Source organism: Urocitellus parryii, chromosome 15 (genome assembly GCF_045843805.1).
Source record: "Urocitellus parryii isolate mUroPar1 chromosome 15, mUroPar1.hap1, whole genome shotgun sequence".
Lineage (NCBI taxonomy): Eukaryota > Metazoa > Chordata > Mammalia > Rodentia > Sciuridae > Urocitellus > Urocitellus parryii.
Window position 1 is genome coordinate 9,768,226 of NC_135545.1, and position 13,439 is coordinate 9,781,664.

Here is a 13,439-nt window from a genome sequence, read left to right on the forward strand (position 1 = left end):
ATGTGGCTCAGTGGTTAAGCACCCCTGGGTTCAGTCCCCAGACCATTAAAAAAAGAAAAGTTTATGTAATCCCTCAAAAACATACATATTTATTGGCAATTCTTCCTATATATGTATTATAAGTATTGTATAATCCATGCATTGTGTGACACGGTACATAATGAAATATATATTTTTATGTAACATGACACTGTATACTACTGTTGTATATACACATAGGTATCTCGCTGGAATGAAGGTCTCACTAATTACCCTGCAGTGCAGTCCCATATTTCCTGTTTCACTGTATCCATTTCATGAAGAAGAACTACCGATGCACATGTATTCTGTACCTGATAATGTGAGGCAGAGGCGGAGGATCCGCGGAGCCCACAGGTGCCAGGCCAGCCTGGGCAGCGCTGTGAAACCCCGTCTCAAAAAACAAACAAACAAGAAACAACAACAAAATAGGGCTGGGGGTAGCTTGGAGGTGGAGCACTTCCCCAGAGTGCTCGAGCCCTGGAGTCCATCCCCAGCACTGTAAAAACAACAAACACACACATTATGTGTAATAGAGGTCATGGGTTACATGTCACTACCACACACAGCTTAAACCTAGATAGAGCAAAGGATCCTGCACCCTGGGGGATGCCCTGGGCCTCGGTGAGCTGAGCGAGCAGGAACCAGGGGAGGAGCACAGGAGCAGGAGCCAAAAAGGAGAAAGGGCATGGCATCCTGCGTGGAGACCCTGGAGGTGAGCAGGAGGGGTCTGGGCCCATTCCTACTCCCCCCCCGGGGAGAGCAGGCAGGTTCTGCCAAGCCGTGGGCTGTGGGCCGCTCACCCCATGGACTTCAGATTCTGGGGTGAGCACCTGGAAGGAAGGCAGTTCCACACCCTGAGGCGCGAGCTCCGGCAGATGGAGAGAGCCCTGCAACGCAGGCGCCCTCTTGTGGGCTGATGTTGCTGGCTGTGATCTGTGGCCAGTGGTGACCAAGGTGAACGTCTTCAACTTCATCATCACATCACTGAGCGGTGCCCGCCCCGGGTACTGATGTTCCTCATCTCAATGTTGACTTCTCCACCAGGCCCTCTCCTGGTGCCTCCATTTTGGACATCCTGGGGGAAGAGGGCAAATAGACAAATTGGGACCCAGGTCCAGGGACTCCCTTGACCCCGGCGTGGCAGTGGCTCCCAGAAGCACCAGCCCAGGAGCGCACCAGGGGGCACTGTGGGCTCTGTCCTGCCCAGGATGCCGTCTTGCGCTTCCATCTGTGTTTTTCTACGTTGTACAGACTTTTCATAAAAGTTCAGCCAATTCAAAGAAGCCAAGGTCCCCTCCCTGGAAGGAATCCTGTCTGTGTTGGGGGATCCCGGCCGACCCCATTCAGGAGCAGTCTGGCCTTCTGAGGCCTACTCAAGCACTGCTGCCTCCTGGGCACCAACACTGTCCACTTCTTCCTCTCAAAATCAGCAGCTGGCACCCGCCTCCCAGCAACAGCTGTGCACATTTGCTCAGGGAGAGAGCAACCCATGAAAACCCGAATATGCTGAAAACCTCCCAGAGGCTGCTCAAAGGAGGCAGAGCTGCGCTTCTGTAGGGTCAGGATTTCTAGAGCTCTGCAGAACAAAGATGCTGGTTAACAAAACTGTTTGTGCACTGGAAATTTGCTGAGAGAATGGATTTCAGGTGCTTGTACCAGAAAAAGAAAAGAAAAGGCGATTTGGGAGGTGATGGATTTGTTAATTTACTAGCCTGTGATAATCATTTCACCCTGAATATGCAAATGTGATGCATACCTTAAATGTGTACAATTTTTAAAAAAGAGTTGGAAGCCAGCACGGTGGTGTGCCCTGTCATCCCAGCAGCTCTGGAGGCTGAGGCAGGAGGATCACAAGTTCAAAGCCAGCCTCAGCAAAAGTGAGGTGCTAAGCAACTCAGTGAGACCCTATCTCTAAATAAAATACAAAATAGGGCTGGGATGTGGCTCAGTGGTCGAGTGCTCCTGAATTCAATCCTCAGTACAAAAAAAAAAAAGAGTTGGAAGCCAAAAGTAAAATATAAAACTAAATGAAAACATTCATAGTTAATATTTGAAAAGCTAAAGTCTCTGTGGAGCAACAGAACTGTGGGCACTGGGAATTATCACACTTTAAGACTTTTCAAAGCTGAGCCCTGCACAGTAGAACTTCATTCTTGTCTTGATCTGCACCTCCCTGCTTGCCTGCGGGCTGGTCGTCTTCTCAGCCCCTTATTGGATATTTGTCTGCTTGTTAAAGTGCCTGTTTTCACCCTCTGACCATTAACACTTCTTCTGGTGTTTTTTGCCTCACTGAGGTTTTCCATTTTAAAACAACGAAATCACTGGGGGAGGTGGCACCTGAAATCCCAGCTGCTCAGGAAGCTGAGGCTGGAGGATCACAAGTTCAAGGCCAGCCTCAGCAACTTAGCAGGACCCTGTCCCAAGTTAAAAAGTCTTAAAAGGAGTGGAAGCCTGGGCCTGGGCAGCAGCTCAGAGCTTCAGTGCTTGCCTCGCACGAGGCCCTGGCTTCCACCCCAGCACACACATTTATTCTTTCTGTCTTCATTTGACAAGGGCACCTCTGCCTCAGGGATTTATATCTTCAACCCACCTTTCTAATGTTTTAATTCAAGTCTTCTTTGTACTTAAGTCATTCACTGAGAGCACTTTGTTTTGTTTTCAGTACTGCGGATTGGACCCAGGGGTGCTTTACCACCGAGACACATCCCAGCCCTTTTTATTTTATTTTTTTTTTTAATTTTTAAAACACTTTTTGGGGGACTGGGGTTATGGCTCAGTGGTAGAATACTTGCATAGCATGTGCGAGGCCCTGGGTTCAATCCTCAACACCACATAAAAATAAATAAAATAAAGATATTGTGTCCATCTACAAATAAAATATATATTTTTTTGATACAGGGTTTTGCTAATTGCTGAGGCTGGCCTTGAACTTACCATCCTCCTGTCTCAGCCTCCAAGATTGCTGGGGTTACACTGTGCCTGGCTCTTTTCTTTGGTTTTGAGACAGGGCCTCACTCTGTTGCCCAGGCTTGCCAAGGAGTGCTGGGCTCAAGTGATCCTTCTGCCTCAGCCTCCCAGTAGCTGGGACTACAGGTGACACCACCACGCCCTGCAACCTTTGGGTTTTGAATGACAAGAGCTTGAATATATTTCTGATCTCTTCCAAAGTATATCTGGTCAAGGCAGCCGACTCACTGTCATTGTCAAACTTAGCTAAATCACTCTCGTGACGTTGTGCCTTGGTGGCATCTTGTTTTTGAGGTGCTGTCACCAGCCTTGGCAACTTACGAGACCCTGTCTGAAAATAAAAAACATAAAGGGCAGGGGACATGGCTCCGTGGTTAAGCACCCCGGGTTCAATCCCCAGTATTAAAAACAGAAAAAAGTTAAAGATTGAGAAGAGGCGGGCTCCACGCCGGCTCCAGGTGCTGTCCCCCAGGACCTTCCCTGTGCAGCTCTGGGGACCCTGAGCCCTGACCCTTTGTGTCCTGCTGGGGCCCAGCAAGGCCTGTCTGATCAGATTCCTCATGGGCAGGACCCTCTGGAATGAGGCGTCCTATGACCTACTGTTGCACAAGACTAGGTCAGAATGTCATAGGAACCCGATGTCGCCAGAGAAGGACCTGAGGAGTTCCCAGAGGGAAGGGGGAACCCGACCAGAAGGGTCTTGGCCTGCAGTTGGAAGAGCATCTCAGCACTCGCCAGGCAGAGGCATAGCCAGGTCCATTGAGGAAGTAGCCAGGCACTGAAGGGAGAATGCGGCTGTCCGAGATCCGAGGCCCTGCCTCAGCTGGGGGTCAAATATTCTTGGAAGGGCTGTAGTTAGGAGGAGAGTGGAGGTGGGGCCGGGTGGAGCTGCACAACTTCTCTTAGCTCTCCCTGCACTCGGGTGTTTCCTTTATTCCACAAGGTCACGGACCGAGGGCTGTTGCCCAAGATTTACAACTGCACTTTCTGCATCCCAGTGGCTCAGTATATCTAGCTCAGATTCTCTCTCTCTCTCTATATATATATATATCCTAATACCTATTTGAAGAGGATTTCTTTATGGCCAGCTAAAGACGGGGGAAGATTAGAGTTTTTTCTGTGATCTACCTTGGGAAAGAGAAATTCTAGTTTCTATGGCCTGCCTTCGGGTTGTAAACAGAAGCTATGGTTGAAAATATGTATCATCAGGAGGCTGAGGCAGGAGGATCACAAGTTTGAGGGCAGCCTCAATAACTTAGTAAGGCCCTAATCAATTTAGCAAGACCCGTCTCACAATTAAAAAAAAAAATAGAAAGGGCTGGGGATGTGGCTTAGTGGTAAACACTTCTGGGTCCAATCCCCAGTTCCCCACAACCCACCCCCACTGATATAGAGATACATACACACACACACACACACACACACACACACACACACGTGTATATACATCGCAGTGACCAGTGCAAAGCCCTGGAGAGGTGGGTGTCACCCTCAGCCAGGTGAGGGTCCATTTATGAATCCCTCTCCTGAGGATCTGAAGCTGAAGCAGAGGGGAGGCTGTTCTAGACAAGAGGACACAGCCTGTGCAAAGGTCCTGCTGCCAGAGGGCATGGTCAGAATATGTGGAGAAGCAGAGGGTGGGGTGCCACGAGGCTGAGGGCTGGCTGGTGCAAAACCTAGAGTCCCGGGCTAGTGGGGGCCCTGAAGTACTGGGGAGTCCTGCTAGGCTCTTCTGTGGGCTTATTATTAGTTTTGTCTACCCAGAATCGCAGAGTGGGGGTGGGGCCTATGGGAATGAGGATGAATGCGCCCAGGTTTGGCAGCCCTCTGTGTGGGGTTCCAGAAAGGGCAGGAACTTCTTCAGGAGCTCCCCTTGGGTCCATGTGCCACAAGCCTGACTCCTCCTTTCTCACCTCCGCCCCTGGCTGGGGCTCCACCTGGCAGGTGTGTGCCCTCCTCCCCCTCAGCTGCTCAAGCCCATTCAGCTTGTTTCAAAACAGCTTAACTGAGATACTCCTACACCAGACCTTTCACCTGTTTAAAGGAAACAATTCAGTGGTTTCTAGTATATTTTCAGATTGTGTGACCATCACAACTGATTTCAGAACATTTTCTTCATCCCAGAAGAACCCCAAGCTCATCAGCCGTCGGTCCTCATGTCCTCCCTCCCCCCAGCCCCTGGCACCCCCACCCTCCTGCCTGTCCCTGACGTTTCATGTCAATGCAGCGGCACCCTGTGCAGCCAGTGTGGCTTCTCCCACGTACCAGAAGCTTTTCCAGGGCCTCTGCCCGCAGCGTGTGCCCCGGCGTCATTCCCTTGGACGGCCGAGGTGTCATCTCATGAATGTCCTGCATTTTGTGCATCCATGCACCAGGATGGCTCTGGGGTGTCTGGAGGTTGGCCCCTGGGGATGTGGCAGCTCCGGACACTCGAGTGCAGGTCTCTGTGTGGACGTGTCTGAGGTGTCCCTGGGCGTGTGGCCACTGAGTGTCGCTGTTCCAGGGACGTCCACTTCTCCACGCACAGTGCCCTCGGCTGCCGGGAGGCACAGGTGCCAGCGTCTCCACCGTCCCCTGTTACTACCTGGCTTTGTGACCACGGCCATTCACTGTGGTTTTGACTTGCAGTCCCCGCGCATTCACCTGTCACCCAGCACCTGCGCCCACACGCTGTTCACCTTTGTCCCCAGGGCAGTCCTGGGGACATTTTGTGTAAATGCAGTCGGACCCTGTGTGGCCTGTGTGTCTGGCTTCATCACAGCAATGGCATCCCCCTGGTGGCAGTGTGTCCCAGAAAGAGCGACCCCATGAGAGACAGGAGGCCAGGACAGAGGGCGGGGCTCTGAGCACCTTTCTCCTGAGAACCAAGTCGGGGTCCCACGAGGACCGCGTCCCCCGAGACCTCCCAGGAGACTCCACTGCTTAAAAGTCCCAGCACCTCAGCGCTGCCACCCTGAGGACCCAGCCTGCCACATGGGAACTTGGGGACAGCTGTATCTGAGCCGTAGCAGGGAGCGGGCGCCTTGGGTGCCAGCAGAGGATCAGAGTCGCCTGCTTTGTGGGACTCGGGGACACACCTGCCCCAGGTGGGCGCAGCGTCATCTCCCTCCCGCTCCACGAGCCCTCAACCCCCGAGGGGCTTCACAGCTGCCCCGCAGCCTCTGGGCACATGGCCAGGTAGCCATTCCCCCCACTCCCCCACTCCTGCGTCCCTCCCCTGCGGCCTGTCCTCAGCCTCTGAAGCAATGTCACATCCCGATGGACCTCACAGCGGTGGCCCGCCCCGGAGGCCACTGGGTGTTCACACTCAGCTTCCTGGAGTGGATGCAGCGCAGGCAGCTGCTGTGGCTGAAGGGACCCAGCCAGGGGGACACTCCTGGGACCGAGAAAGGACTGGCCCTGTCCTGACTCCTGGTCCTGGATCCCTGACCCCACAACCCACTGTGAGGCCGTTCCGCAGTCTCGAGTGGCCTTGCCACCCTTATTTTGCTATTTGTGAAATTTATACAATAGAAAATCAACTTTTGGGCTGGGGATGTGGCTCAAGTGGTAGCGCGCTCGCCTGGCATGCGTGCGGCCCGGGTTCGATCCTCAGCACCACATACAAACAAAGATGTTGTGTCCGCCGAGAACTAAAAAACAAATATTAAAATCCTCTCTCTCTCTTAAAAAAAAAAAAAAAAAAAAAAAACTCTTAAAAAAATAAAAAAGAAAATCGACTTTTTCTTTTGTGGTGCTAGGGATTGAACCCAGGGTCCCACACATGCCAGGCAAGTGCTCTCTTTGTTTACTTATTTTATTTATTTAGACGCAGGGTCTCTCTGAGTCACCAGGCTGACCTTGAACTTGCTATCCTCCTGCCTCAGCCTCCCAAGTCACTGGTATCACAGGCTGCACTGCTGCACCCGGGAAATTGACTCTTTTCAAGCGGATAGTTCAGCAGCACTTAGTGCCTGCCCACAGCTGGCCACCACCCAGAAGGACACTCAGTATTATTGAGCTGTCATCCCTCTCCTCCAGCCCTGGCAACCGCCAATCTGGTTTTTCTCTATGGATGTGTCTACTTTGGATATTTCATTTAAGTGGAATCACAGAATGCGACATCATTGGGTCTGGCTTCTTCCATTTAGCAAGATTTTGAGGCTCAGCCCTATAGTGACTCGTCTCAGTGCCTCATGTTCAGGGTCTTGACTATGGCTGTGGCTTCATGGCACATACCCATGATAGAACATGGCAAATCATCCTGTAAAAAATTCAGTCTAGGGCGGGGGTGTGGCTCAGGGGTAGAGCTTGCCTCTCATGCATGAAGCCCTGGGATCCATTCCCAGGACCACAAAAAAACAAAAAAGTTCAAGGCCGGGCACACCTGTAATCCCTGCAACTCAGGAGGCTGAGACAGGAGGATCCGAAGTTCAAAGCCAGCTTCAGCTAGGACAAGGCGCTAAGCAACTCAGTGAGACCCGTCTGTAAATAAAGTACAAAATAGGCCTGGGGATGGGGCTCAGTGGTTGAGTGCCCCTGAGTTCAATCCCTGGTACCCTGCTCCCCCCCCCCCAAAAAAAAACCCAAAAAGCAAAAAAGTTCAGTTTGTTGCACGTGAATTATACCTCAGAAAAGTTGGTAGAGTAGAATTTGATACCATCAAGAACATGAGAGGACAAATCACAGAGTGGAAGGAAATATTTAGAAACCATGTTTCCAATGAAGGGAACCTGGGGATGTAGCTCACTGGAAGAGCACTTGCCTGGCGTGGGCGAGGCTGGGCACACACCACGTCCAACCTCAATTACTCCACAGCCTGAGGCAGGAGGGCCATGAGTTAGAGCCCACCCTGGGCCAAGCAGCAAGTCCCCAGCCCCCCATCCCGAAAACCAGAATCTGCAGACAAACTGATCTATCAAAGTCACAGTGTCGGTGTTCAGAAATCGGTTTATTCCCATTGTCAGCTCAAATAAAAAATGAAATTTTAATCGGATGCCTGTAATTCTAGCTGTTCAGAAGGCTGACGCAGGAGATTCAGGAGATTGCAAGTTCCAGGCCAGCCTGGGCAATTTGGTGCCTCCAAGTAAAAAAATATTAGAGAAAGGGTGGGGATCTAACTCCGTGGTAGAGCAGAACTGGAAAACAAGGGAGGGGTGAAATTTTACAATGACACCATCAAACTAGCATAAAATATATCAAAATATCTAACCCATACGAATAAACTGAACTATTCACTATTTCTAAACTATATTCACTATTTCTACTCGGTTATCTATAAAACATCAAGATAAAATTCATACGACCTAAATCAAGAGGGATGCCATGTGCATGGATCGTGTTGGGGGTGCTACTCCATCAATTTAGCTCTGAATGATGGGGGGGAGAGGTCTGCAAATTAACTGCCAAAAGCAGATCAACAGGGAAAAGACAAAATGTATCCCACACAGGCCAGAGCACTACCCTGAGTCACTGGCTGAATGGCCACAGGACAAGATTTATACCAACTTAACACAAAGGGGAGAGATTTGTGGCTCCCGTGGGAAAGTGGGGATGGTTCTGTTGTTGCAATGCTGTCTCCTTCCTGAATTCCACACGCTTTCAAGAGACTTTACTTGAGTCAGATAAGAAAAGTTCAGATTTCAAACGTTTTCACTTGAATATAATTTGTATGTCAAAATCTTCAGTATTCAGTATTTAATCAATATTCAATGTTGTAAAGGTGTCCTGACATCCTTAAACTGATTAATGGAGTCAAGATAATCCCAATTACAATGCCACAGGTGTGAACGTGTGTGTGCATGCACGTTGGCAGGCTGATTCTCACATTCGATGGAGTCTGACTTATGTCCAGGCCAAGGTCAGAGGAGACGCCCTGCTTGCTGCAGGATGGTGGCTCTGCTCCTCCTTCAGGAAGAAGCAGGGCACCTGCTGAGGACCCGGGTGCTTGTTGATCCTTGTCAAACCAGTTCCAGGCTCCTCTCCTCACCCTGCCCCTCTGGAGGGCCCCTCCTACAGGAGACGGAATGCACACCCCTCACCTGTTTTGTGCCCCACTAACAGAAGCGTGGCCTGGTGAAGAGCTGGGCTTCCCAGCGAACTGGCCTCTCCGGCCTGAATCCTGGATTAGGATCCTGCTGAGGTTCAAAGGCTGCCTCCATGGGTGTAGGGTAAAAGGAAGCCACATACGTGGGACACGGGTGTCTGCTGGTCATTTAAAAATTAACTAGTGCCGGGCACAGTGGTGCACTCCTATAATCCCAGTGACTCTGGAAGCTGAGGCAGGAGGATTGCAAGTTGAAAGCCAGCCTCAGCAATTTAGTGAGTCCCTAAGCAACTTTGTGAGACACTGTCTTTAAATAAAAAATAAGAAGACCTGGGGATGTGGGGGTGTGGTTATGCACCCCTGGATTCAATCTCTGGTACCTAAATAAATAAATAAAATTAAAAATGTGGTCATCCTCTCAGGGCCCCTGTGAGCCAAAGATGTTCTGAGCAGGGAAGTCAGGGTTGGTTTAGGCTTTAGAAAGACCTCTGGCTGCTGGTACACACCTGTAATCCCAGTGGCTTGGGAGGCTGAGGCAGGAGGATTGTGAGTTCAAAGGCAGCCTCAGCCAAAACGAGGTGCTAAGCAACTCAGTGAGACCGTGTCTCTAAGTAAAATACAAAATAGGGCTCAGTGGTTGAGCCTCCCTCCCCTCAAAAAAAAAAAAAAAAAAAAAAAAAAAAAAAAACCACCTCTGTCTGTCTTCTGGGGCTGAGTGGAGGAGGCAAGAGGGGGACAGGAGGCCTGGGAGGAGCTGGGGCAGGACCTGGGTTGCAGAGGAGCAGACTTGATCAGGGAAGGGACAGACAGCGGGCAAAGCAAGGAAAGAAGCCCCAGGGACCCCTCCTGGGAGCACCAGTGTCAATCCTGCCTCTCGCCAGGTGAGGCTGCACCTGTTCCCTCTGCAGAAATTGTAAATAATCCACATATCAAGGTGTGGATTTGATAAAGCTCAATAGATGCTGTTTAGTATGTTTGGATTTCTCTCTCTCTCTCTCTCTCTTTCTTTCTTTTTTTTTTTTTTTTTTTTTTTTCAGTGCTGGAGATTGAACCCAGGGCCTTGACATGCTGGGCAAGTGCTGAGCTGCATCTCCAGTCCCTGTTTGGATATTTTACAATAAAAAAATACTTAAAGAAAAAAGCCTACCAAGGCTGGGGGAGGGCGCGGAGATGAAGCTCTGAGAGGCGAAGCCCGTGGGAGCTCCCGACCTGAGGAAGAGGAGAGAGCGGTGGGAACACAGGAAGGAAAGGTGCGATTCAGCCAGGCCCTGGCACCCGAGTGCTGCCGCAGGGCAGAAGGAGGATGGAGAGCAGGTCACGGGTGAGACACGCAGAACTCGAGGGTCTCCAAGACCACCTTCAGGCTCCATAATTTCCTGAAAGGACTCGCAAACCCCCTGCAATCTGTCATACTCGACACTGAGGTTCTTATGGGGGCAGGATCCAGGTGAAAACCCATCAACAGAAGCCCCGCGTGGGCGGAGAGAGTCCAGAGAGTTCCAAGAACCAGCTCCCAAGTGTCCATTCCCGGTGGAATCTGGACAGTACTGACTTCTCCCAGCAAGGATGAGTGACAAGTATGTCAAGATGAGCCGACCAGGGGAGCTCACCCGGGCCCTGATGCGCAGGGTTTTAGGAGGATCAGATGTAGCTGACCACCCGGGGCTGACCTTAGTTTCTAGTCCCTCCCGAGGTTGAGCCTATCCCACACGGCCCAAATGCCACGTCATAAATCTCCTAGTTAACATAAACTGTGGTGTGGCTGAAGGCACCCGACAAACAACACAGTCTGCTCAGACCGGACATTCCAAGGACTTAAAGATCACCTCCCAGTAGTCGAGGGCAGAGGCCAGACCTCTATTTCAGCGAGGTTAATCCTTGACTATACAGAAAATAAAATTTCCCAGGACTCAAAAGAGAAACATGGTTCAAACAGAAGAGTGCAAACTAAAGGAAACAAGAGAAACTTTCCCATACGCCCAATTAAGTAAAAAGCCAGTGAAACAGAGATGACAAGAAACGCCTCTGTCATTACAGGTAAGAAAACCAGGACTCCATATTGCCAAGGATATGATTCTGAACCAGTCATTCTGGGCCTATAAACTGTTACCTATTCTGTCATGAAAGTGGGAAAAAAACCCACTTATAATATGTAAGAATGCAAATCACTTACCTACCTACCAGACAACCTTTCTACAAAAAGTACTTAGGGATATATTCCAGCAAAGCTAAAATGGAATTCAACAGAGGAGCAGTGTGAAGACATTGTAAGAGGATAGTCCTGCAGCAGCCCAGGGAACAGGCAGTATATCCAAGACTATTTAATAAACCGAATAGGAGCAAAGTGCTGATTGCTATTGGCCTCATGGTGAGCTAGGCATGAAGTCCCATTGTGGCAGTTTGAAAAACACCATTCTAGGAAAAATTTAAATGTTCAGTGCCTGATGCAATGATGCACACCTATAATCCCTGCAGCTCAGGAGGCTGAGACAGGAGGATCACAAGTTCAAAGCCAGCCTCAGAAATTTAGGGAGGCCCTAAGCAATTGGGCAAGATCTTGTCTCTAAATACCAAAAGGACTGGGGATGTGGCTTAGTGGTTAAGCATCCCTGTCTGGGTTCAATCTCTGGTACCAAAAATAAATCAACATTAAAAAATAAAACCTTTATGCAGTAAAATCAAGGTTGAAATATAAGAAAAGAAAAATGTGGCCTGACAAAGTGTTTAGACCCTATATTTAATGTTACAACTTACATGGCATTGGTTTAATGAAGTAGGATTATGTCTTCATATAGATCCACATTGATTAGCATTTACATACTTAATATACCAGCTCTATAGTTTCACCTTCAGACTCAGTGTATGGACAAAGCACTGAAAATTTATTATAACCCGGGAAGGCACCCTGACCATGCAAAAATGATGATAGAGCAGACAGGGCTGGGGATGTGGCTCAGAGGTAGAAGGCTTGTCTAGTAGGCAGGTCCTGCTGTCTGTCCCCAGCAAGGCCTATACACACACGAATCAATGTACTAAACAAAGAAATAGAAGCATTATCTTTTTATTTGGCCTTACATGGTTAAAGTAATAGAAACAAATATAGAAAAGATCAAAATTAGTTAACCTTTGAGGACTAGGACTAATGGAGACCCGGGAAGGTGGAATTCTGTGTGGTCTAACTCCGCCCTTGTGCATATGTTATTATTGTAACTTTATCGAAGAAATGTTAATTATTTGAAAAGTCGGCCTGGCTGCTGTGGGGGGCGGTGGGGAGGGGTGAGATGATGTTGTTAGAAATCCATCTTTGAGGAAGTAGAGGCGGCTTGCTCTTCCCCGCAGTCCAGGCGCCCAGAGGTGGTTATTAATCGTCACTGGAGCTCGGTGTCGGCTCAGCTCTGGTCTGAGGACCCCTGTCACGGGAATAAGCGACCGGGTGGGGAAGCAGTTTTCCCTAGAGCAGCCCCAAGGAAACTCCATCCAAAGGGAGCGCCCCAAGCCCACCTGGAACGAGCTTCAGGACCCGTCCCCTCCCTTCAGGGAGGAGGGCTGGAGCCTGCTGGCTCACCCAGGGTTGTGGGAGGTGCAGACTCAGGGGCTCTCCGTGGCTGGACTCTGTACTCTAGGACCTCCTGTGACCTCCTCACCCCACCCGGAGTGGCCCCGGGTTGAGGATCTCCACCAGCACTAGGACAGCCTTTTTCCTTCCTAGCTGCTGCCAGAATCTTTTAAAAGATGCCCTCGGGTCACCCCAGACCGATAAAGATAATAGCATTCCTGGCAGGACTTGGGGCTGGCTCTTATCTTCTTTAAGGCACCAGCTCCCCAAAGCCAGCCCAGCGATTCTGGTCCCTAAGGCAGACGGGACTTGGAGGGGAGGGGCTGGCAGGGGGCGCCCCTCTGAGACCCCCCCTCTCTCCCTCGCAGTGTACCACTGGGTGGAGATGCGGACTAAGATGCGCATCATGGGCTTCAACGCCGAAGCCGTGAAGCCGCTGAACGAGGGGGCAGCGGCCGAGCTGGGCGCGGAGCTGCTGGGCGAGGCCATCATCTTCGTCACGGCCTGCGGCTGCCTGCTGATGGAGTACTTGCGCCAACAGGCGCAGCGGCGCCACAAGGAAGCCGAGCGGCGCGCCGCGTGGAACGCGTTGCGGGACGAGATGGGCCACCTGGCGCTGGCGCTGGAAACGCTGCAGGGGCAGGTGCAGGCGACGCCGGCGAAGGGCGCCCTGGAGGAGTTGCGGCAAGAACTGCGGGAGGTGCGCGCCCAGCTCCACGCTGACCAGGTCCGGAACCCGGACCCACTGCCCGATCTCCTGGAGTACTAGGGGGACGCAGGGCCTGTGCTGGACATGACTGCTGTCTGAGCTGCGAGGTCTCCGACCTGGCCTGCCGTCTGCCCTGGCCCACCCTCTATCTGCCCATCTGA

At 50.9% G+C, this 13,439-nt stretch overlaps 1 protein-coding gene across 1 annotated transcript; it reads left to right on the forward strand.

Moving 5' to 3' along the window:
* Positions 1 to 11,022: 11,022 nt before the first annotated feature.
* Positions 11,023 to 13,338, forward strand: LOC113193265 (optic atrophy 3 protein-like). The gene is made up of 2 exons (XM_026403680.1): positions 11,023 to 11,050; positions 12,938 to 13,338. Exons 1-2 carry the CDS (start codon positions 11,023 to 11,025, stop codon positions 13,336 to 13,338), a joined length of 429 nt encoding a protein of 142 aa, XP_026259465.1.
* The last annotated feature ends 101 nt before the right edge of the window (positions 13,339 to 13,439 follow it).

Excerpts from the sequence above, each read along its gene's own strand:
- LOC113193265 (XM_026403680.1), top strand. The coding sequence starts at position 11,023 with ATGACAAGAAACGCCTCTGTCATTACAG. Across the intron at positions 11,051-12,937 it reads AAACGCCTCTGTCATTACAG|TGTACCACTGGGTGGAGATG; the intron begins GTAAGAAAACCA and ends TCTCCCTCGCAG.